Source organism: Antennarius striatus, chromosome 14 (assembly GCF_040054535.1).
Source record: "Antennarius striatus isolate MH-2024 chromosome 14, ASM4005453v1, whole genome shotgun sequence".
NCBI lineage: Eukaryota > Metazoa > Chordata > Actinopteri > Lophiiformes > Antennariidae > Antennarius > Antennarius striatus.
Window position 1 is genome coordinate 397,381 of NC_090789.1, and position 24,316 is coordinate 421,696.

At 50.0% G+C, this 24,316-nt stretch overlaps 1 protein-coding gene and 1 long non-coding RNA gene across 6 annotated transcripts; one reads left to right on the top strand and one right to left on the bottom strand.

Moving 5' to 3' along the window:
• Nucleotides 1-3,109: 3,109 nt before the first annotated feature.
• LOC137607013 (protein FAM131B-like) lies at nucleotides 3,110-20,006 on the top strand. Of its 5 annotated transcripts, none has more exons than XM_068332413.1 (10): nucleotides 3,110-3,231; nucleotides 5,309-5,343; nucleotides 6,060-6,095; nucleotides 6,255-6,360; nucleotides 7,509-7,727; nucleotides 7,802-7,942; nucleotides 8,434-8,729; nucleotides 8,886-9,014; nucleotides 9,110-9,241; nucleotides 19,649-20,006. In XM_068332413.1, the coding sequence occupies exons 1-10, from the start codon at nucleotides 3,204-3,206 to the stop codon at nucleotides 19,871-19,873; spliced, it is 1,347 nt and encodes a 448-aa protein (XP_068188514.1). In that variant the 5' UTR covers nucleotides 3,110-3,203; the 3' UTR covers nucleotides 19,874-20,006. The 5 variants fall into 5 exon arrangements, with proteins under 5 accessions (XP_068188514.1, XP_068188518.1, XP_068188513.1 ...); XM_068332412.1 differs by having other exon boundaries at nucleotides 3,135-3,231; nucleotides 5,306-5,343; XM_068332416.1 differs by having other exon boundaries at nucleotides 3,135-3,231; nucleotides 5,306-5,343; nucleotides 8,886-9,018; nucleotides 19,649-19,788.
• Nucleotides 9,056-20,140, bottom strand: LOC137607016 (uncharacterized). Its single transcript, XR_011037948.1, has 3 exons — nucleotides 20,002-20,140; nucleotides 19,601-19,900; nucleotides 9,056-9,191 (listed from the first exon to the last, which is right to left on the bottom strand). It is a non-coding gene; the product is annotated as an uncharacterized lncRNA (long non-coding RNA).
• Nucleotides 20,141-24,316: the final 4,176 nt, after the last annotated feature.

Here is a 24,316-nt window from a genome sequence, read left to right on the forward strand (position 1 = left end):
AAAGGTCAAGGTGAGGCCGGTCCCCCGAACCGGAGAAGAGACGGGCCGGTTTTAGACCGGGGGAACGCGGCCGGAGGTCTGGCGGGACTTCCGGTTTGCTGAACACGTCACAGGAAACGTTCAGAAACATAACGGAACAATGTAAACAATAAACAACGGCATAAAAACAACAAATATATAAGGAAACAAATATCCTCTGACGTCACAATTACGGTTTGTTTCTGTTTGTTTACAGCTAACGTTATGATGCTAATGCTAAAAGTAGTTAACTGATAGTTTTTATATTTGAAAGTGCTTATATTTGACCGAAGCTAACGCTAGCTAACATTCGTTGTTGCTATGGTAACACTCATACAAGCTAAAGCTTCAGCAGTGCTAGCTGCTAACATTCGTAGTTTGTAGTAATAGCTACTGAATATGAATATGTGATCACTACTGAACACAGCTAACGTTGCGCATTAGCTACTAACAAACCAGGAAGTAACTATAATAAATTAGCTCGATGTCGCCGCCCTGCTGTCTTCTTCTGCATTTTATTAGCATCCACGACGCGCCGCAGAGAAAAGAAGGCCTGATCTAGAATAGCTAGCTGAGCTAGCTGAGTGCTACGACGCTTCCGGCGAGGGACAGTCCAGAGACAGCTGCCCCCCCCCGTCCGGTGTCGTGTTCATCATGTAACGCCATTGATCATGTGACCCTGAGGAGCGCACCACCTCGCAACCGGCGGCAATGCGCAGAGGAGGTGGACAGGAAATGTCAGGGCGGGGTCACGGCGTCCAGCTGCCGCCGTCAGACTTTGATCTCAGGCGGGTCAGGAGGGACGTGGCTATTTTTAGCACACGCCTATCGCTCACGGCAACAGCTGTAGAATTTAAGGGGAAACAAGACGATTATTTTAGCCAATCTCATGTCAGTCTGAGCTAACAGTCATTGTGGCTAGCCTGAGCTAACGTTATCATAATGTTATTTTTTAAATGTAATTCAAATTTTTTTATTAATTAAAAAAAAATTTTAAATTAATATTTGATATTATAAATATATGTAAATATAATAAAATTTAGAGTATAAATATGTTTATAAATATATTTTTTATTATTTTATTATGGTAATTATCAAAATATTAACATCGTACGTGATAATGGCTCAGCAGTGTAGCTTAGCTAACATTCATTGTTGATAAGGGTAATATTCATACACCATAACACTTCTCCAGTGTTAGCCTTCACTAACATTCGTTGTTGCTAGGGTCGCCATTCGTGGGTCGCCATGGAGACGGGCAAGTTTGGGACGCCCCCCCATTTATAGAGGGGGAGTCAGTTTGACTCGTCTCACGCTGACGTCTGAAGGTGAAACCCACGCCGCTGAGTGCTCACAATGCTAATGCTAACGGCTCCATGAGCGTAGCTACTTGAGCCCGTCAGGGGGTGAAGTAAAGGTCAGCCTATAAATACGACGCCCCCGCCCCCCTGGACAGCGTCTTCATTCACTCTCCATATGTCAAAGGGCGTGACATTTGGTGGGACGGGACACCAGGGGTCAAAGGTCAGCGCAGCCGATGGGTTTGTTTGATGATCAGACAAACACAGCTGTAGCGTGTTGTGGTGCCACCAGCACACGCCTGCAGTTCAGGAAGCTGGAAACTCCCATAATGCACCACATGTGTGTTCTATCAGGTCCAACTGGACTCCTGAGTAACTCCACTGAACGGGAACCATGCCCACTGGACGACCTTTGACCCCGCCCGAGGTCATCTCAGATGCTAAAGATGATGGGCGAAAAAATCTACATTACGTGGAGCTAACGTGCTAAATTACATTTGGTAACCATGGCGATGTTTATCGCTGATGGAAAGCTAACCCGTTAGACGGGCAGCGAACCGTCTATTACCCACAATGCATTTCTCATCCTGACTTCATAACGGTTGGATAATCCAGGAGATTAAAAGCAGCTGGGGCTGTTAGCCGCTAATGGCTAGGGAAATCACATGAGGTCCAGGGGCTGCTTGCCGTCCAATGAGAGAACAGGACCAGCGGTCACATGACAGGAAGGTTTATCCACGGCGGGTTCGATGTCTACTCCTCGTTAGCTCAGGGGAATGCCAAGATGCTAAAGTCACAAATGGGTGTGGCGTCAGGGGCGGAGCCTCCGTCTCATCATCATGATGAAGAACGCCCGCCCGGTGGCTCCGAGTCACACAGACAAAAATAGTTCCGCTGACGCATCACGATTCTTCCTCCTCACCTTGCCCCCCCCACCTCAACTTTCTGTCATCCTGTCCTCGTCTTCGGCGGGACTCATCGATGTCACCTCCACTTCACTCCCGCCCCCTGCAGTTCCACGCTGTGTGTCATGTGACCTGAACCCAACCTCTGTTTATTCTACTGCATGTTGCCATGACGACACCTGTCCGGTGTTTCTTCCTTGAGGAGTCTTTGTAAACAACAACAATAACCGCTGTTGTGTTTAGATCCTGCCCTCTGATTGGACGATGAGGACTGCTGGCATTTTTAGTTGACTTTGATCTTCTCTCCGTTAGCCGTTAGCTTCTGCTAGCTACTTTAAACAGCTGATCTTCTCTGATGAGGAGGAGGACGACACCGCCCCCCAGTGTTGGGGGTTAGCGTAGCTTTAGCATCAGTGACAGACCTCCGGCCCACCGGGGGCCGCTGAAGAGGTGTTTCTGCTTTGGAGAGATTTGTTCTGTTTCCATGGCGACCGGCTGGACGGGGCTCCTGCACGCGTCACTTCTTCACACCTGAGACCCCGTTCACGCCTATTTGAATCGGTTACCATGGAGACGGGTCAAAGTCGTCTGTCGCCCACGATGGGTTTTTTTTAAATAAAACTTTATTCCTACATTCCTCCAAGACGGAGCCGATAGCGTGTGTGTGTGTGTTGTGTGTGTGTGTGTGTGTGTGTGTGTGTGTGTGTGTGTGTGTAACATCACGGATGTGTCTGAGTAAATACATGGTGGAGAGAGAGGAGGCGACGCCGATGACGCTCACGCACATCCTCTCTTCCTCACACACACACACACACACACACACACACACACACACACACACACACACACACACACACACACACACACACACACACACCCTCTCTCCTCTCAGAGGAGCGCAGTGAGGAAGACGAGGCAGAGGAGGAGAGCGATGCCCGCCAGACGGATGGATTCCATCCTCCCCCAGCTGTAAAGCATTATGGGCTGCATCGGATCCCGGACCATCGGTAAGGACGCGCTGCCGCCGCCGCCTGTCGGCCATGTGGGGGGGGGGGGGGGGTCGGAGAGACGGGGGGGGGTGAGACGCTCTGCATGGAGGGAAGGTCGGGAGAACTAATGAAGGAACGAGACACTTAGAACGATGCTGCACGGAGTGTGTGTGTGTGTGTGTGTGTGTGTGTGTGTGTGTGTGTGTGTGTGTGTGTGTGTGTGTGTGTGTGTGTGTGTGTGTGTCAGAGAGCTCCGTGTTGACTTGGATCTAAGGTCACCGATGATGTGTGAGATCATTCTCCTCCGCCGCGCGTCACACACTCGGCACGCCGTCAGCATGACTACCCCCCCCCCCCCCCACACACACACACCTTCCAGTCAGGTCTGGTCCCACCTGAAGCGGATGCTAACGTTAGCTTCTGTTAGCACAGCCACGTTGCTCCTGAGTGATGAGTCATGTTCTGGTGGGTTCTGGTTCTGCTGAGTCATGGTGCAGCCCGTTCTGACCCGTTTCTGGACCCAGATCGGGTTCTGGTCCTGGACTTCCTCTGGAACAGGAAGAGGAAGTGGAAGACCATCAGAAACACATCTGTCTGAGTCCGCCGCTGGACGGGCAGGTGGGCGGAGTCTAAAGAAGGCGGGGCTCAGCACTGATGACAACACGAGTCTGAACCCATCAGGTTCATGACCTGAGGTCATGGAGGTCACAGCGTCATGACGACACACCCAACCCGAGGATAACGGTTACACCCATGTGCTAGCTTCCACGTGATTGGCTAATCCACCAGAGCTCCAGCGTTTGGTGATGTCTGGGATGGCGGTGATGATGACAGCGACTGGCAGTGACCTTGTTGAGGGGCGTGTCTTTTTTGTCCTAAAACCGAATTAGCATTTATTCCTGCACTTACATGACTCAGCACCTGTGCCCCCCCATTGATGCTAACTGTTAGCATAAACATTAGCAGAGGGGGAGGAGTCTGAACCTGGAGGAGCGTTTGTAGTTTATTGGTAAGTTAATAAAGTTTATTTAAAGCTGCGCCTGAGGGGCTCTTACCCCCCCACCCCCCCAGTGGTTCAACGTGAGGACCCTGAAGGCACCACGACCAGAGAACCGACGGAGAACCAGGAGCCACCAGCCCCCCAGGACGGAGGGCTAACGGGGGTACAGTAAATATGGGTCAACGGTTCCCTCCCCCTCCATCAGTTCATTCTGACACTAAAACATCAGCATCAGCTGATCAGACATTGATCATTGATCATTGATCATACATTGATCAGACATTGAAGGGTTAGGGGGTGGGGCTTGTTTGTCACCTGACACCAGAGTGTGTTGTTGTTTGGACGTTTGTTGGAGCTCGTTTACAAACAAACACCAGGTGACGTCGGGAATGAAGCTCCGCCCTCTCTGATGGCAGCCCCCAATGCTGCCCCGCCCTCCAGGTCCGCCCACACAGAGGGTGGAGCTACGAGCTCCCTAACACACACACACACACACACACAGACACACACACACACACACAGACACACACACACACAGACACACACACACAGACACACACACAGACACACACACACACACAGACACACACACACAGACACACACACACACAGACACACACACAGACACACACACACACACAGACACACACACACACAGACACACACACAGACACACACACACACACACACACACACAGACAGGCGAGTGTCGGTTAGAGGAAGCTGTCAGGATCGATTGTTACAGCGGAATATCAACACCTGTGTGTGTGTGTGTGTGTGTGTGTGTGTGTGTGTGTGTGTGTACCTGTAGGTTCCTCCTCAGTGGTCTGAATGTTGTTTTTTCTTGTGACTTCCTGTTGTGATGTCATTAATGGTGGGAAGCGCCTAAAAGTCAGGATCACAGATCAGCCTCCAGTTAGCATTAGCATTAGCATTAGACAGTCAGTGAAGCAGATAACCGCGTACATGGAGAGTGTGCTAATGCCTTTAGCTCAGAGGCTAAGGTGATGATGGTAGCCTCTCTCCAGCAAAGGTTACCTGCAGCACCTGTGATGACATCATCCTAACTCCGCCCCTCTGTCTCTCTTCCAGCAGCGGATGCTGTGCCGGTACGGAAGGACGGGGATCAGGTAGCCGCCGCCATTTGTGGGGGCGTGTCCATCTGAAGTGTGAGGAGGGTGTGTGTGTGTGTGTGAGTGTGTGGGTGTATGTGTGTCTGTCTGTCTGTCTTTTTGTGTGTGTGTGTGTGTGTGTGTGTGTGTGTGTGTGTGTCTGTGTGTGGCCCCCAGGGGTTGGAGACACCAGCATCTATCTTATTATTTTTCATGCTGTTTGTGTTTTCACTGTTGATATTTATCCTCTTACAGGTGGGGGTGGGGCGGGGGTGCATGCTGGGGGGGGGGGGTCGTTCAGGTGACTGAAAAGTGTTTAGTCAAAAGTGAAAGAAATGCAGACAAACAGGTGAGACGGACGTCAGGAAACAATTCAGTCAGTGATGCTGCAGAGCCTCGTTACCACGGCAACCCCCTGTTTACTACATCATCTGTGTGTGTGTGTGTGTGTGTGTGTGTGTGTGTGTGTGTGTGTGTGTGTGTGTTGTAAACAGTGTGTAATTCCACACCTGTTCTTTTCTGACTGGTTCCACCTGTTGACCCATCGTGGCTGTTGATTGGCTGCAGAGATCAAACAGACATGATTCCATTAGGTGGGCGGGGTTTGAATGGATTAGAATTGCTACTGACGTTAGCATCAGCATGCACTACAATGCTACTGACGCTATCCTCTCCCCACCTTTGCTCCACCTGTCCTTTTCTCCGCCCCTCCCTCCTGTCTCCGCCCCCCCCAGCATGGCCGTACTGAGTTTTCATGGGAAGGAATCAATGTAAGTCTCCTCTTCCTGACTCGCTACCTGAGTTCTTCTTCTTTGCTACGCTAACCCTGTTGTCGCTATCCAATCAAAGCTGTTCCAGTAATGACCCTCCGTTCTCCTTCCTCCTCCTCTCGTTTCTTTCCTCGCTCCCCCCCACCTGCCCCCCCCCAGCTGTCCATGGAGGACACCACGTCCATCCTGCCTCGTCTCAAGAGGAAGTCCACCAACTCCTATGGGATCGGGGCGCTGGCTAAGTCGTCTCTGACAGGTGTGTCAGGTGTGTGTCTGTGCTGCTCGGTGGTAAACAGCCCCCATGTTGGTCCCCACGCCCCCCCCCCCCCCGACGCCACCAAGTGCCCCCAATGGGGGGGTCGTCGAGGGCTCGGGTCAGATGATTGTTTGGTTCCAGCAGATCAACGTGGGGCTCATGTTGAACACAAGACAGAATCCTGAAGCTAATGCTGGCTAACATGCTGGCTAGCTGGCTAACATGGTTCTAATGCTAACTAGCATACAGATTTGTTAGCATAAACAAAACCACATGCTCCACATTGGTTAGCCTCGACAGCTCCGTAATCAAATAGCTAACATTTAGAAAGCCCAACAGAGGTCAGAGGTCAGACTCCGCCCACCAGCACTACTCCACTAGTTAGCGCTTCAGCAGCCGAACTGCTGCTCGACCAACCAATCATCTGACGCTGGAGATAAACCCTCTGCAGATGACCCCCCCCACCTGGCTGAGGGGGAGGAGCTTGGAACCAACATGGCCGCCCCTGTGGGTGCCCCTCCCTCTATCACCCCCCCCTCCATTGATACCAACTCAGACGTCAATGATGACATCATTGACGGACAACCAATCAGATTTCGATGTCCGAGAGGCGAGCTAACAGCTACTGCCAGTAGCGTGTGCGTGGGTGCGTGGCAGTGAGTGGGCGGGGCCTCTTGTGCTGTGCTGTCTATAGCTGTGTGTACTTCCTGGTTGTGTTGAGTCGTGCCGCCGGCCGACGCCCCCCCGTCTCACCGCTGGATGTGCATCTTAAGTGGGCGGAGCTTAGTCAACTTACAGCTAGTTGGCTAATATGGAGTTCATGCTAACTAGCGTACAATTACTGCAACAGATGCATTAGCATAGCTGTTAGCATCACTCCAAGGACACATACGAAGTGGGCGGAGCTCTAGACGTGTGGGAACGGAACTGGATCGGTGGAAGCAAACCGGGGTTACCGTGGTTACCAGGCTGGAGCTAGGCTATGCTAAAAGTTAGCTGCCTCTCTCATGACGGCTCCGCGCAGTTCCCTGTCAGCCAATCATCTCCATTCTAACCTCAGGCGGAGGCGTGGCCAACGTGGACGCCAGCAATGGTCTGACAGTGTGTGTGTGTGTATGTGTGTGTGTGTGTGTGTGTGTGTGTGTGTGTGTGTGTAGGCGTGACCCGCTCCATGAAGGACAAGGTGACCAAGCCCACCGCCATGGCGCAGGGCCGCGTGGCCCACATGATCGAGTGGCAGAGCTGGGGCAAACCGTCGGCGGGGCCCCCGGGGGGGGCGGGGCTTACCCCCCTGCAGAGGGAGAAGGAGAGGAGGCTGGAGAACGATGCCTACAGCGACCTGAGCGACGGCGAGAAGGAGGCGCGCTTTGCTGCCGGTAGGAGGAGCCAACGTGAGGACCGCCTCCAAAGGCTGTCATCTACTGATGCCCCGCCCCCTCCCTCCCCCCAGGCATCATGCAGCAGTTCGCCATCTCTGAGGCAACGCTCTTCGGCTGGAACTCGATGGACGCTGAGAGCCTCGGCGCCGGCTCCACCCACGGCAGCGTGGCTCACCTGAGCGAGGTCAACCAGGAGAGCATCACCAGCAGAGGTACCAGGGGGCGGGGCTTAAACACACCGGCCGTCCAATCAGATCAGCTGAAGGAGGCGGGGCTTGTTCTCGGAAAAGAAACCTACTGTGTTCACCTGGTGTGAAAGTTCACAGGTGACCTAACTCAGGGCTAACAGCTACGTGCTAAGAGCTACGTGCTAAGAGCTAACTGCTAACAGCTACAGATACTGGGGTTTGCAGAGCGTGTTTGGGATCCTCTGGATCCTGGGATGCGATTGGTGGACATTAGCCCCGCCTTCTCCTGTGGTGGGAGGGGCTTAGTTTTGTGTGACTGACTGTAAGTTCATGTTTGAACACGTTGCTGCCCTCCTGAGACCAGCCGGAGGACTGCATGCAGCCTGATCCATTTGGAGGTTAGCATCAGGGTAGCATCAGGGTAGCATCAGCTTAGCATAAGGACTTACTCTGCTCTCAATGCCAGCACTGAACACACACCAGTTCACTCCCACCTGTCTGTCCCACCTGAGCAGACCAGGTGCTCCCCCCCTCGGACGTGTGGCCCCACACCTACGTGTCCCAGGGTCTGTACTGCCTGTCGTCGTCGGACGCGTGGGATCCAATCACCAGCCAGCCGTCGGGCGTGGCCTCGCCTGCTGCTGGCTCCTACATCCTGGCTCCGGGCGGCAGCGCGGGCGGGGCCACGCCCGCTGACGGGTACGAGGGGACAGTGGGCGGGTACCTCCAGCAGCACCAGGCCCACCTGGTCCTGCAGCACAACCAGCTCCAGCAGCTCCACCAGTACCAGCAGCTCCTGCAGTACCAGCAGGTCAGTAGGTCCACCAGGACCAGGACCAGGTCAGTAGGTCCACCAGGACCAGGACCAGGTCAGTAGGGGCACCAGGTCCATTAGCGGCGGGTACTGGGGCGGGGCAGGGGGCGTGTCCAGCAGACTCACACTTCTCCATCCCTCCTGTCTCCTTAGGACCACCGGCCCCACAGCGCCTCCCACTCCCTTCAGGCCACGCCCAACAGCACCATCCACAGTCTGGGGCCGCCCACCCACCCCCGCCTGGCAGACCTGTGGGGCTCCACCCAGCTGGAGGCGTATCACGTAGGTATCCATCCGCCGCATCCGTCCAAACGGGCGGATCACACACGGTGTGGACGATCTGGTGGGGGAACCAATCAGAACCCACCTGTTTGCAGGCGGAGCTCGTCGGGCAGCTGAGTGGACAGATGGCCGACATGGTGGGCGGAGTCGTGGAGACGGTGGGGGAGGAGCCGGAGCCTGAGATGGAGGACAACCCACAGCATGATGATGAGGAGGAGCTTCTGACGGTGAGCTTCCTCTACAGTGACCTGCTCAAAGTCCAGGTTCACACCTGAAACAGTCCAGGTTCGCATTTGAAACAGTCCAGGTTCACGTAGTGAAACAGTCCAGGTTCACACGGTGAAACAGTCCAGGTTCACACCTGAAACAGTCCAGGTTCACACGGTGAAACAGTCCAGGTTCACACCTGAAACAGTCCAGGTTCACACCTGAAACAGTCCAGGTTCACACAGTGAAAAAGTCCAGGTTCACACAGTGAAACAGTCCAGGTTCACACCTGAAACAGTCCAGGCTCACACAGTGAAACAGTCCAGGTTCACACAGTGAAACAGTCCAGGTTCACGCAGTGAAACTGTCCAGGTTCACACAGTGAAACAGTCCAGGTTCACACGGTGAAACAGTCCAGGTTCACACAGTGAAACAGTCCAGGTTCACGCAGTGAAACAGTCCAGGTTCACGCAGTGAAACAGTCCAGGTTCACGCAGTGAAACAGTCCAGGTTCACTCAGTGAAACAGTCCAGGTTCACACCTGAAACAGTCCAGGTTCACGCAGTGAAACAGTCAAGGTTCACGCAGTGAAACAGTCCAGGTTCACGCAGTGAAACAGTCCAGATTCACGTAGTGAAACAGTCCAGGTTCACGCAGTGAAACAGTCCAGGTTCACGCGGTGAAACAGTCCAGGTTCACACAGTGAAACAGTCCGGGTTCACGTAGTGAAACAGTCCGGGTTCACACAGTGAAACAGTCCAGGTTCACACGGTGAAACAGTCCAGGTTCACATAGTGAAACAGTCCAGGTTCACTCAGGGAAACAGTCCAGGTTCACACCTGAAACAGTCCATGTTCACACAGTGAAAAAGTCCAGGTTCACGCAGTGAAACAGTCCGGGTTCACGTAGTGAAACAGTCCAGGTTCACACAGTGAAACAGTCCAGGTTCACACGGTGAAACAGTCCAGGTTCACATAGTGAAACAGTCCAGGTTCACACAGTGAAACAGTCCAGGTTCACACAGTGAAACAGTCCGGGTTCACGTAGTGAAACAGTCCAGGTTCACACAGTGAAACAGTCCAGGTTCACACGGTGAAACAGTCCAGGTTCACATAGTGAAACAGTCCAGGTTCACTCAGGGAAACAGTCCAGGTTCACACCTGAAACAGTCCAGGTTCACACAGTGAAAAAGTCCAGGTTCACGCAGTGAAACAGTCCAGGTTCACCCAGTGAAACAGTCCAGGTTAACACAGTGAAACAGTCCAGGTTCACTCAGGGAAAAAGTCCAGGTTCACACGGTGAAACAGTCCAGGTTCACACGGTGAAACAGTCCAGGTTCACACCTGAAACAGTCCGGGTTCACACCTGAAACAGTCCAGGTTCACACGGTGAAACAGTCCAGGTTCACACGGTGAAACAGTCCAGGTTCACGCGGTGAAACAGTCCAGGTTCACGCAGTGAAACACTCCAGGTTCACGCAGTGAAACAGTCCAGGTTCACTCAGTGAAACAGTCCAGGTTCACACCTGAAACAGTCCAGGTTCACGCAGTGAAACAGTCAAGGTTCACGCAGTGAAACAGTCCAGGTTCACGCAGTGAAACAGTCCAGATTCACGTAGTGAAACAGTCCAGGTTCACGCAGTGAAACAGTCCAGGTTCACGCAGTGAAACAGTCCAGGTTCACGCGGTTAAACAGTCCAGGTTCACACAGTGAAACAGTCCGGGTTCACACAGTGAAACAGTCCAGGTTCACGTGGTGAAACAGTCCAGGTTCACACAGTGAAACAGTCCAGGTTCACACGGTGAAACAGTCCAGGTTCACATAGTGAAACAGTCCAGGTTCACTCAGGGAAACAGTCCAGGTTCACACAGTGAAACAGTCCAGGTTCACACGGTGAAACAGTCCAGGTTCACACCTGAAACAGTCCAGGTTCACACAGTGAAACAGTCCAGGTTCACACAGTGAAACAGTCCAGGTTCACACCTGAAACAGTCCAGGTTCACACAGTGAAAAAGTCCAGGTTCACGCAGTGAAACAGTCCAGGTTCACCCAGTGAAACAGTCCAGGTTAACACAGTGAAACAGTCCAGGTTCACACAGTGAAACAGTCCAGGTTCACACGGTGAAACAGTCCAGGTTCACACCTGAAACAGTCCAGGTTCACACCTGAAACAGTCCAGGTTCACGCAGTGAAACAGTCCAGGTTCACTCAGTGAAACAGTCCAGGTTCACACAGTGAAGCAGTCCAGGTTCACACGGTGAAACAGTCCAGGTTCACGCAGTGAAACAGTCTAGGTTCACGCAGTGAAACAGTCCAGGTTCCCGCAGTGAAACAGTCCAGGTTCACGCAGTGAAACAGTCCAGGTTCACACAGTGAAACAGTCCAGGTTCACGCAGTGAAACAGTCCAGGTTCACGCAGTGAAACAGTCCAGGTTCACGTAGTGAAACAGTCCAGGTTCACGCAGTGAAACAGTCCATGTTCACGCAGTGAAACAGTCCAGGTTCACGCAGTGAAACAGTCCAGGTTCACACAGTGAAACAGTTCAGGTTCACACAGTGAAACACTCCAGGTTCACGTAGTGAAACAGTCCAGGTTCACGTAGTGAAACAGTCCGGGTTCACGTAGTGAAACAGTCCAGGTTCACACCTGAAACAGTCCAGGTTCACGCAGTGAAACAGTCAAGGTTCACGCAGTGAAACAGTCCAGGTTCATGCAGTGAAACAGTCCAGATTCACGTAGTGAAACAGTCCAGGTTCACGCAGTGAAACAGTCCAGGTTCACGCAGTGAAACAGTCCAGGTTCACGCGGTGAAACAGTCCAGGTTCACACAGTGAAACAGTCCGGGTTCACGTAGTGAAACAGTCCGGGTTCACACAGTGAAACAGTCCAGGTTCACGTGGTGAAACAGTCCAGGTTCACACAGTGAAACAGTCCAGGTTCACTCAGGGAAACAGTCCAGGTTCACACAGTGAAACAGTCCAGGTTCACACGGTGAAACAGTCCAGGTTCACACCTGAAACAGTCCAGGTTCACACAGTGAAACAGTCCAGGTTCACACAGTGAAACAGTCCAGGTTCACACCTGAAACAGTCCAGGTTCACACAGTGAAAAAGTCCAGGTTAACACAGTGAAACAGTCTAGGTTCACGCAGTGAAACAGTCCAGGTTCACGCGGTGAAACAGTCCAGGTTCACACGGTGAAACAGTCCGGGTTCACGTAGTGAAACAGTCCGGGTTCACACAGTGAAACAGTCCAGGTTCACGTGGTGAAACAGTCCAGGTTTACACAGTGAAACAGTCCAGGTTCACACGGTGAAACAGTCCAGGTTCACATAGTGAAACAGTCCAGGTTCACTCAGGGAAACAGTCCAGTTTCACACCTGAAACAGTCCAGGTTCACACAGTGAAAAAGTCCAGGTTCACGCAGTGAAACAGTCCAGGTTCACCCAGTGAAACAGTCCAGGTTAACACAGTGAAACAGTCCAGGTTCACTCAGGGAAACAGTCCAGGTTCACACGGTGAAACAGTCCAGGTTCACACGGTGAAACAGTCCAGGTTCACACCTGAAACAGTCCAGGTTCACACCTGAAACAGTCCAGGTTCACACGGTGAAACAGTCCAGGTTCACGCAGTGAAACAGTCCAGGTTCACGCAGTGAAACACTCCAGGTTCACGCAGTGAAACAGTCCAGGTTCACTCAGTGAAACAGTCCAGGTTCACACCTGAAACAGTCCAGGTTCACGCAGTGAAACAGTCAAGGTTCACGCAGTGAAACAGTCCAGGTTCACGCAGTGAAACAGTCCAGATTCACGTAGTGAAACAGTCCAGGTTCACGCAGTGAAACAGTCCAGGTTCACGCAGTGAAACAGTCCAGGTTCACGCGGTGAAACAGTCCAGGTTCACACGGTGAAACAGTCCGGGTTCACACAGTGAAACAGTCCAGGTTCACGTGGTGAAACAGTCCAGGTTCACACAGTGAAACAGTCCAGGTTCACACGGTGAAACAGTCCAGGTTCACATAGTGAAACAGTCCAGGTTCACTCAGGGAAACAGTCCAGGTTCACACAGTGAAACAGTCCAGGTTCACACGGTGAAACAGTCCAGGTTCACACCTGAAACAGTCCAGGTTCACACAGTGAAACAGTCCAGGTTCACACAGTGAAACAGTCCAGGTTCACACAGTGAAACAGTCCAGGTTCACACCTGAAACAGTCCAGGTTCACACAGTGAAAAAGTCCAGGTTCACGCAGTGAAACAGTCCAGGTTCACCCAGTGAAACAGTCCAGGTTAACACAGTGAAACAGTCCAGGTTCACACAGTGAAACAGTCCAGGTTCACACGGTGAAACAGTCCAGGTTCACACCTGAAACAGTCCAGGTTCACACCTGAAACAGTCCAGGTTCACGCAGTGAAACAGTCCAGGTTCACTCAGTGAAACAGTCCAGGTTCACACAGTGAAACAGTCCAGGTTCACACGGTGAAACAGTCCAGGTTCACGCGGTGAAACAGTCTAGGTTCACGCAGTGAAACAGTCTAGGTTCACGCAGTGAAACAGTCCAGGTTCCCGCAGTGAAACAGTCCAGGTTCACGCAGTGAAACAGTCCAGGTTCACACAGTGAAACAGTCCAGGTTCACGCAGTGAAACAGTCCAGGTTCACGCAGTGAAACAGTCCAGGTTCACGTAGTGAAACAGTCCAGGTTCACGCAGTGAAACAGTCCATGTTCACGCAGTGAAACAGTCCAGGTTCACGCAGTGAAACAGTCCAGGTTCACACAGTGAAACAGTTCAGGTTCACACAGTGAAACAGTCCAGGTTCACGTAGTGAAACAGTCCAGGTTCACATAGTGAAACAGTCCGGGTTCACGTAGTGAAACAGTCCAGGTTCACACCTGAAACAGTCCAGGTTCACGCAGTGAAACAGTCAAGGTTCACGCAGTGAAACAGTCCAGGTTCACACAGTGAAACAGTCCAGGTTCACACGGTGAAACAGTCCAGGTTCACATAGTGAAACAGTCCAGGTTCACTCAGGGAAACAGTCCAGGTTCACACAGTGAAACAGTCCAGGTTCACACGGTGAAACAGTCCAGGTTCACACCTGAAACAGTCCAGGTTCACACAGTGAAACAGTCCAGGTTCACACAGTGAAACAGTCCAGGTTCACACAGTGAAACAGTCCAGGTTCACACCTGAAACAGTCCAGGTTCACACAGTGAAAAAGTCCAGGTTCACGCAGTGAAACAGTCCAGGTTCACCCAGTGAAACAGTCCAGGTTAACACAGTGAAACAGTCCAGGTTCACACAGTGAAACAGTCCAGGTTCACACGGTGAAACAGTCCAGGTTCACACCTGAAACAGTCCAGGTTCACACCTGAAACAGTCCAGGTTCACGCAGTGAAACAGTCCAGGTTCACTCAGTGAAACAGTCCAGGTTCACACAGTGAAACAGTCCAGGTTCACACGGTGAAACAGTCCAGGTTCACGCAGTGAAACAGTCTAGGTTCACGCAGTGAAACAGTCTAGGTTCACGCAGTGAAACAGTCCAGGTTCCCGCAGTGAAACAGTCCAGGTTCACGCAGTGAAACAGTCCAGGTTCACACAGTGAAACAGTCCAGGTTCACGCAGTGAAACAGTCCAGGTTCACGCAGTGAAACAGTCCAGGTTCACGTAGTGAAACAGTCCAGGTTCACGCAGTGAAACAGTCCATGTTCACGCAGTGAAACAGTCCAGGTTCACGCAGTGAAACAGTCCAGGTTCACACAGTGAAACAGTTCAGGTTCACACAGTGAAACAGTCCAGGTTCACGTAGTGAAACAGTCCAGGTTCACATAGTGAAACAGTCCGGGTTCACGTAGTGAAACAGTCCAGGTTCACACCTGAAACAGTCCAGGTTCACGCAGTGAAACAGTCAAGGTTCACGCAGTGAAACAGTCCAGGTTCACGCAGTGAAACAGTCCAGATTCACGTAGTGAAACAGTCCAGGTTCACGCAGTGAAACAGTCCAGGTTCACGCAGTGAAACAGTCCAGGTTCACGCGGTGAAACAGTCCAGGTTCACACAGTGAAACAGTCCGGGTTCACGTAGTGAAACAGTCCGGGTTCACACAGTGAAACAGTCCAGGTTCACATAGTGAAACAGTCCAGGTTCACACAGTGAAACAGTCCAGTTTCACACGGTGAAACAGTCCAGGTTCACATAGTGAAACAGTCCAGGTTCACTCAGGGAAACAGTCCAGGTTCACACAGTGAAACAGTCCAGGTTCACACCTGAAACAGTCCAGGTTCACACAGTGAAACAGTCCAGATTCACACGGTGAAACAGTCCAGGTTCACATAGTGAAACAGTCCAGGTTCACTCAGGGAAACAGTCCAGGTTCACACAGTGAAACAGTCCAGGTTCACACCTGAAACAGTCCAGGTTCACACAGTGAAACAGTCCAGGTTCACACAGTGAAACAGTCCAGGTTCACACCTGAAACAGTCCAGGTTCACACAGTGAAAAAGTCCAGGTTCACGCAGTGAAACAGTCCAGGTTCACCCAGTGAAACAGTCCAGGTTAACACAGTGAAACAGTCCAGGTTCACACAGTGAAACAGTCCAGGTTCACACGGTGAAACAGTCCAGGTTCACACCTGAAACAGTCCAGGTTCACGTGGTGAAACAGTCCAGGTTCACGCAGTGAAACAGTCCAGGTTCACGCGGTGAAACAGTCCAGGTTCACATAGTGAAACAGTCCAGGTTCACTCAGGGAAACAGTCCAGGTTCACACAGTGAAACAGTCCAGGTTCACGTGGTGAAACAGTCCAGGTTCACGCAGTGAAACAGTCCAGGTTCACACAGTGAAACAGTCCAGGTTCACGCAGTGAAACAGTCCAGGTTCACGCAGTGAAACAGTCCAGGTTCACGTAGTGAAACAGTCCAGGTTCACGCAGTGAAACAGTCCATGTTCACGCAGTGAAACAGTCCAGGTTCACGCAGTGAAACAGTCCAGGTTCACACAGTGAAACAGTTCAGGTTCACACAGTGAAACAGTCCAGGTTCACGTAGTGAAACAGTCCAGGTTCACATAGTGAAACAGTCCGGGTTCACGTAGTGAAACAGTCCAGGTTCACACCTGAAACAGTCCAGGTTCACGCAGTGAAACAGTCAAGGTTCACGCAGTGAAACAGTCCAGGTTCACACAGTGAAACAGTCCAGGTTCACGCAGTGAAACAGTCCAGGTTCACGCAGTGAAACAGTCCAGGTTCACGTAGTGAAACAGTCCAGGTTCACGCAGTGAAACAGTCCATGTTCACGCAGTGAAACAGTCCAGGTTCACGCAGTGAAACAGTCCAGGTTCACACAGTGAAACAGTTCAGGTTCACACAGTGAAACAGTCCAGGTTCACGTAGTGAAACAGTCCAGGTTCACATAGTGAAACAGTCCGGGTTCACGTAGTGAAACAGTCCAGGTTCACACCTGAAACAGTCCAGGTTCACGCAGTGAAACAGTCAAGGTTCACGCAGTGAAACAGTCCAGGTTCACACAGTGAAACAGTCCAGGTTCACACGGTGAAACAGTCCAGGTTCACATAGTGAAACAGTCCAGGTTCACTCAGGGAAACAGTCCAGGTTCACACAGTGAAACAGTCCAGGTTCACACGGTGAAACAGTCCAGGTTCACACCTGAAACAGTCCAGGTTCACACAGTGAAACAGTCCAGGTTCACACAGTGAAACAGTCCAGGTTCACACAGTGAAACAGTCCAGGTTCACACCTGAAACAGTCCAGGTTCACACAGTGAAAAAGTCCAGGTTCACGCAGTGAAACAGTCCAGGTTCACCCAGTGAAACAGTCCAGGTTAACACAGTGAAACAGTCCAGGTTCACACAGTGAAACAGTCCAGGTTCACACGGTGAAACAGTCCAGGTTCACACCTGAAACAGTCCAGGTTCACACCTGAAACAGTCCAGGTTCACGCAGTGAAACAGTCCAGGTTCACTCAGTGAAACAGTCCAGGTTCACACAGTGAAACAGTCCAGGTTCACACGGTGAAACAGTCCAGGTTCACGCAGTGAAACAGTCTAGGTTCACGCAGTGAAACAGTCTAGGTTCACGCAGTGAAACAGTCCAGGTTCCCGCAGTGAAACAGTCCAGGTTCACGCAGTGAAACAGTCCAGGTTCACACAGTGAAACAGTCCAGGTTCACGCAGTGAAACAGTCCAGGTTCACGCAGTGAAACAGTCCAGGTTCACGTAGTGAAACAGTCCAGGTTCACGCAGTGAAACAGTCCATGTTCACGCAGTGAAACAGTCCAGGTTCACGCAGTGAAACAGTCCAGGTTCACACAGTGAAACAGTTCAGGTTCACACAGTGAAACAGTCCAGGTTCACGTAGTGAAACAGTCCAGGTTCACATAGTGAAACAGTCCGGGTTCACGTAGTGAAACAGTCCAGGTTCACACCTGAAACAGTCCAGGTTCACGCAGTGAAACAGTCAAGGTTCACGCAGTGAAACAGTCCAGGTTCACGCAGTGAAACAGTCCAGATTCACGTAGTGAAACAGTCCAGGTTCACGCAGTGAAACAGTCCAGGTTCACGCAGTGAAACAGTCCAGGTTCACGCGGTGAAACAGTCCAGGTTCACACAGTGAAACAGTCCGGGTTCACGTAGTGAAACAGTCCGGGTTCACACAGTGAAACAGTCCAGGTTCACATAGTGAAACAGTCCAGGTTCACACAGTGAAACAGTCCAGTTTCACACGGTGAAACAGTCCAGGTTCACATAGTGAAACAGTCCAGGTTCACTCAGGGAAACAGTCCAGGTTCACACAGTGAAACAGTCCAGGTTCACACCTGAAACAGTCCAGGTTCACACAGTGAAACAGTCCAGATTCACACGGTGAAACAGTCCAGGTTCACATAGTGAAACAGTCCAGGTTCACTCAGGGAAACAGTCCAGGTTCACACAGTGAAACAGTCCAGGTTCACACCTGAAACAGTCCAGGTTCACACAGTGAAACAGTCCAGGTTCACACAGTGAAACAGTCCAGGTTCACACCTGAAACAGTCCAGGTTCACACAGTGAAAAAGTCCAGGTTCACGCAGTGAAACAGTCCAGGTTCACCCAGTGAAACAGTCCAGGTTAACACAGTGAAACAGTCCAGGTTCACACAGTGAAACAGTCCAGGTTCACACGGTGAAACAGTCCAGGTTCACACCTGAAACAGTCCAGGTTCACGTGGTGAAACAGTCCAGGTTCACGCAGTGAAACAGTCCAGGTTCACGCGGTGAAACAGTCCAGGTTCACATAGTGAAACAGTCCAGGTTCACTCAGGGAAACAGTCCAGGTTCACACAGTGAAACAGTCCAGGTTCACGTGGTGAAACAGTCCAGGTTCACACAGTGAAACAGTCCAGTTTCACACGGTGAAACAGTCCAGGTTCACATAGTGAAACAGTCCAGGTTCACTCAGGGAAACAGTCCAGGTTCACACAGTGAAACAGTCCAGGTTCACACCTGAAACAGTCCAGGTTCACACAGTGAAACAGTCCAGGTTCACACAGTGAAACAGTCCAGGTTCACACAGTGAAACAGTCCAGGTTCACACCTGAAACAGTCCAGGTTCACACAGTGAAAAAGTCCAGGTTCACGCAGTGAAACAGTCCAGGTTCACCCAGTGAAACAGTCCAGGTTAACACAGTGAAACAGTCCAGGTTCACACAGTGAAACAGTCCAGGTTCACACGGTGAAACAGTCCAGGTTCACACCTGAAACAGTCCAGATTCACACCTGAAACAGTCCAGGTTCACGCAGTGAAACAGTCCAGGTTCACTCAGTGAAACAGTCCAGGTTCACACAGTGAAACAGTCCAGGTTCACACGGTGAAACAGTCCAGGTTCACGCAGTGAAACAGTCTAGGTTCACGCAGTGAAAGAGTCCAGGTTCCCGCAGTGAAACAGTCCAGGTTCACGCAGTGAAACAGTCCAGGTTCACACAGTGAAACAGTCCAGGTTCACGCAGTGAAACAGTCCAGGTTCACGCAGTGAAACAGTCCAGGTTCACGTAGTAAAACAGTCCAGGTTCACGCAGTGAAACAGTCCATGTTCACGCAGTGAAACAGTCCAGGTTCACGCAGTGAAACAGTCCAGGTTCACACAGTGAAACAGTTCAGGGTTCACACAGTGAAACAGTCCAGGTTCACATAGTGAAACAGTCCGGGTTCACGTAGTGAAACAGTCCGGGTTCACACGGTGAAACAGTCCAGGTTCACGTGGTGAAACAGTCCAGGTTCACACGGTGAAACAGTCCAGGTTCACACGGTGAAACAGTCCAGGTTCACACCTGAAACAGTCCAGGTTCACATCTGAAACAGTCCCGGTTCACACAGTGAAACAGTGACTCACCTGCAGTGTCTCCATCGGTCCTTCACGTCTCATTTCCTGTTGTTGCAGGTTGAAGAAGTGACCCTGACGTTGGAGGCGGAGCCGTGCCCTTTGACCCCGTCCCCCCTGAGGGAGGAGGTGTCCTCCACCAGAGGCTCCAGCCCCGGCGTCCCGGTGCAGATGGGCGAGTCGGTGACGGACCAGATCCCATTCGACGTGACGCCGTGTGTTGTCCAGCTGCTAGCGAGGGACGAGGAGGCGGAGGAGGGCTCCATTGTGGGGGTGTCCACTTAAACCAGTGGACCAGATCCAGAACCAGAACTAGAATCAAAACCAGAACCAGATCCAGAACTAGAACCAGGACCAAGACCAGAGCAGAGAACACTTCAATAATCAGTGGGACTATCCCCCCCAGTATTTACCCCGGGGTCGTCGTGATGCTGGAACAGAACCGCTTCGACCGACTATCCCAGAAAACCAGAACCAGCCGGATCCCCACCCCCAGCAGGAACTGGACCACCAGCAGGTTCTGCTCATCATCCTGAGGGGCGTGTCCATTTGCTGGTAGCACCTCCCAGTGGGCGTGACTCCAAAAAAAACCCCTTTGATTCTCTTAACTGTGGTTACTATCATCCAATCAGAACACTGGAAGTCGACTGCAAGCAGCCAATCAGGACACGCCAACAGAACGGGCATGCAGTGACCTTCCCTCAGTAAAATCAGTAAACAGCTAATTATCAATCAATCAAACAATAATCAATAATGTCTCTGGAACCAGAATAGAGATCCGGACGGATGTAAACCGTGTGTGTGTGTGTGTGTGTGTGTGTGTGTCTGTGTGTGTGTGTGTGTGTGTGTGTGTGTGTGTGTGTGTCGCTTTGTGAGGCTGTAAAATACATTTATTCTGAAATCGTCTTCTGGACCTTTGTATATAAGTATTTACCTTAATATCACTTCCTGTTCCACAGGAAGAACCGTCACTTCTTGTTCCACAGGAAGAACCGTCACTTCCTGTTCCACGGGAAGAACCGTCACTTCCTGTTCCACGGGAAGAACCGTCACTTCCTGTTCCACGGGAAGAACCGTCACTTCCTGTTCCACAGGAAGAACCGTCACTTCCTGTTCAACAGGAAGAATGTCACTTCCTGTTCCACAGGAAGAACCCCCCCCTTCCTGTCCCACCTGTACCCCCTCCTTCTGTCCACCGCCGTCACCATTCTGACTGTTGCCGTGGCGACCATAACCGCGGTGATGCTTCCCGTGTTTCCTGACCTGCCTCTCGGTAGGTCGCCGGGGGGCTTTCCATCTGACAGCCCCCCCCCTCTGTTCCTGGTACTCGCCACAGAGCTGGGGATCAATACATCAACCAATCAGGAAGCAGCACGGCGTGGAACTACAGACCAGAGGATCATGGGAACAGGAAGTAAAACAATAAAAATAACGCATGACAAAGACAAGGTCAGTCAGTTAATCAGTCAGTCAGTTACAGTCAGTCAGTTAATCAGTCAGTCAGTTACAGTCAGTCAGTTAATCAATCAGTCAGTCAGTTACAGTCAGTCAGTTGATCAGTCAGTCAGTTACAGTCAGTCAGTTAATCAGTCAGTCAGTCAGTTAATCAGTCAGTAAGTCAGTTAATCAGTCAGTCAGTTAATCAGTCAGTCAGTTACAGTCAGTCAGTCAGTTACAGTCAGTCAGTTAATCAATCAGTCAGTCAGTTACAGTCAGTCAGTTAATCAGTCAGTTTCAGTTAGTCAGTTAATCAGTCAGTCAGTTAATCAGCCAGTCAGTTACAGTCAGTCAGTTAATCAGTCAGTTACAGTCAGTCAGTTAATCAGTCAGTCAGTTACAGTCAGTCAGTTAATCAGTCAGTCAGTTTCAGTTAGTCAGTCAGTTAATCAGTCAGTCAGTTAATCAGCCAGTCAGTTAATCAGTCAGTCAGTTACAGTCAGTCAGTTAATCAGTCAGTCAGTTACAGTCAGTCAGTTAATCAGTCAGTCAGTCAGTTACAGTCAGTCAGTTACAGTCAGTCAGTTAATCAGTCAGCCAGTTAATCAGTCAGTCAGTCAGTTAATCGGTCAGTCAGTTAATCAGTCAGTCAGTTACAGTCAGTCAGTCAGTTACAGTCAGTCAGTTAATCAATCAGTCAGTCAGTTACAGTCAGTCAGTTAATCAGTCAGTTTCAGTTAGTCAGTCAGTTAATCAGTCAGTCAGTTAATCAGCCAGTCAGTTACAGTCAGTCAGTTAGTCAGTCAGTCAGTTACAGTCAGTCAGTTAATCAGTCAGTCAGTTACAGTCAGTCAGTTAATCAGTCAGTCAGTTTCAGTCAGTCAGTCAGTTAAGCAGTCAGTTAATCAGTCAGTTAGTTAATCAGTCAGTTAATCAGTCAGTCAGTTACAGTCAGTCAGTTAATCAGTCAGTCAGTTACAGTCAGTCAGTTAATCAGTCAGTCAGTCATTTACAGTCAGTCAGTTACAGTCAGTCAGTTAATCAGTCAGCCAGTTAATCAGTCAGTCAGTTAATCAGTCAGTCAGTTACAGTCAGTCAGTCAGTTACAGTCAGTCAGTTAATCAGTCAGTCAGTCAGTTACAGTCAGTCAGTTACAGTCAGTCAGTTAATCAGTCAGTCAGTCAGTTACAGTCAGTCAGTTAATCAGTCAGTCAGTTAATCAGTCAGTCAGTTTCAGTTAGTCAGTCAGTTAATCAGTCAGTCAGTTAATCAGTCAGTCAGTTAATCAGTCAGTTAGTTAATCAGTCAGTCAGTTAATCAGTCAGTTAGTTAATCAGTCAGTCAGTTAATCAGTCAGTCAGTTACAGTCAGTCAGTTAATCAGTCAGTCAGTCAGTTACAGTCAGTCAATCAGTCAGTCAGTCAGTTACAGTCAGTCAGTTACAGTCAGTCAGTTAATCAATCAGTCAGTCAGTTACAGTCAGTCAGTTGATCAGTCAGTCAGTTACAGTCAGTCAGTTAATCAGTCAGTCAGTCAGTTAATCAGTCAGTAAGTCAGTTAATCAGTCAGTCAGTTAATCAGTCAGTCAGTTACAGTCAGTCAGTTAATCAATCAGTCAGTCAGTTACAGTCAGTCAGTTAATCAGTCAGTTAATCAGTCAGTTTCAGTTAGTCAGTTAATCAGTCAGTCAGTTAATCAGCCAGTCAGTTACAGTCAGTCAGTTAATCAGTCAGTCAGTCAGTTACAGTCAGTCAGTTAATCAGTCAGTCAGTCAGTTACAGTCAGTCAGTTAATCAGTCAGTCAGTCAGTTACAGTCAGTCAGTTACAGTCAGTCAGTTATTCAGTCAGTCAGTTAATCAGTCAGTCAGTTAATCAGTCAGTCAGTTACAGTCAGTCAGTCAGTTACAGTCAGTCAGTTAATCAGTCAGTCAGTCAGTTACAGTCAGTCAGTTACAGTCAGTCAGTTAATCAGTCAGTCAGTCAGTTACAGTCAGTCAGTTAATCAGTCAGTCAGTTACAGTCAGTCAGTTAATCAGTCAGTCAGTTTCAGTTAGTCAGTCAGTTAATCAGTCAGTCAGTTAATCAGTCAGTCAGTTAATCAGTCAGTCAGTTAATCAGTCAGTTAGTTAATCAGACAGTCAGTTAATCAGTCAGTCAGTTAATCAGTCAGTTAGTTAATCAGTCAGTCAGTTAAGGTCAGTCAGTTAATCAGTCAGTCAGTCAGTTACAGTCAGTCAGTCAGTCAGTTACAGTCAGTCAGTTAATCAGTCAGTTAGTTAATCAGTCAGTCAGTTAATCAGTCAGTCAGTTAATCAGTCAGTCAGTTACAGTCAGTCAGTTAATCAGTCAGTCAGTTTCAGTTAATCAGTCAGTCAGTTAATCAGTCAGTCAGTCAGTTACAGTCAGTCAGTTAATCAGTCAGTCAGTTACAGTCAGTCAGTTAATCAGTCAGTCAGTTACAGTCAGTCAGTCAATCAGTCAGTCAGTTAGTCAGTCAGTCAGTTACAGTCACTCAGTTACAGTTAATCAGTCAATCAGTTACAGTCAGTCAGTTAATCAGTCAGTCAGTTAATCAGTCAGTCAGTTAGTCAGTCAGTTAATCAGTCAGTCAGTTAATCAGCCAGTCAGTTACAGTCAGTCAGTTAATCAGTCAGTCAGTTACAGTCAGTCAGTTAATCAGTCAGTCAGTTACAGTCAGTCAGTTAATCAGTCAGTTTCAGTTAGTCAGTCAGTTAATCAGTCAGTTAGTTAATCAGTCAGTTAATCAGTCAGTCAGTTACAGTCAGTCAGTTAATCAGTCAGTCAGTTACAGTCAGTCAGTTAATCAGTCAGTCAGTCAGTTACAGTCAGTCAGTTACAGTCAGTCAGTTAATCAGTCAGCCAGTTAATCAGTCAGTTAATCAGTCAGTCAGTTAATCAGTCAGTCAGTTACAGTCAGTCAGTCAGTTACAGTCAGTCAGTTAATCAGTCAGTCAGTCAGTTAATCAGTCAGTCAGTTAATCAGTCAGTTACAGTCAGTCAGTTAATCAGTCAATCAGTTAATCAGTCAGTTAATCAATCAGTCAGTCAGTTACAGTCAGTCAGTTAATCAGTCAGTCAGTCAGTTAATCAGTCAGTAAGTCAGTTAATCAGTCAGTCAGTTACAGTCAGTCAGTCAGTTACAGTCAGTCAGTTAATCAATCAGTCAGTCAGTTACAGTCAGTCAGTTACAGTCAGTCAGTTAATCAGTCAGTCAGTTTCAGTTAGTCAGTCAGTTAATCAGTCAGTCAGTTAATCAGCCAGTCAGTTAC

What these genes read in the sequence shown, in the direction of transcription:
- LOC137607013 (XM_068332412.1), top strand. Translation starts at nt 3,204, where the DNA reads ATGGGCTGCATCGGATCCCGGACCATCG. An exon ending in TTTCATGGGAAGGAATCAAT is followed by an intron (nt 6,096 to 6,254) that starts GTAAGTCTCCTC and finishes GCCCCCCCCCAG; the next exon opens with CTGTCCATGGAGGACACCAC. An exon ending in GGAGGCGCGCTTTGCTGCCG is followed by an intron (nt 7,728 to 7,801) that starts GTAGGAGGAGCC and finishes CCCTCCCCCCAG; the next exon opens with GCATCATGCAGCAGTTCGCC.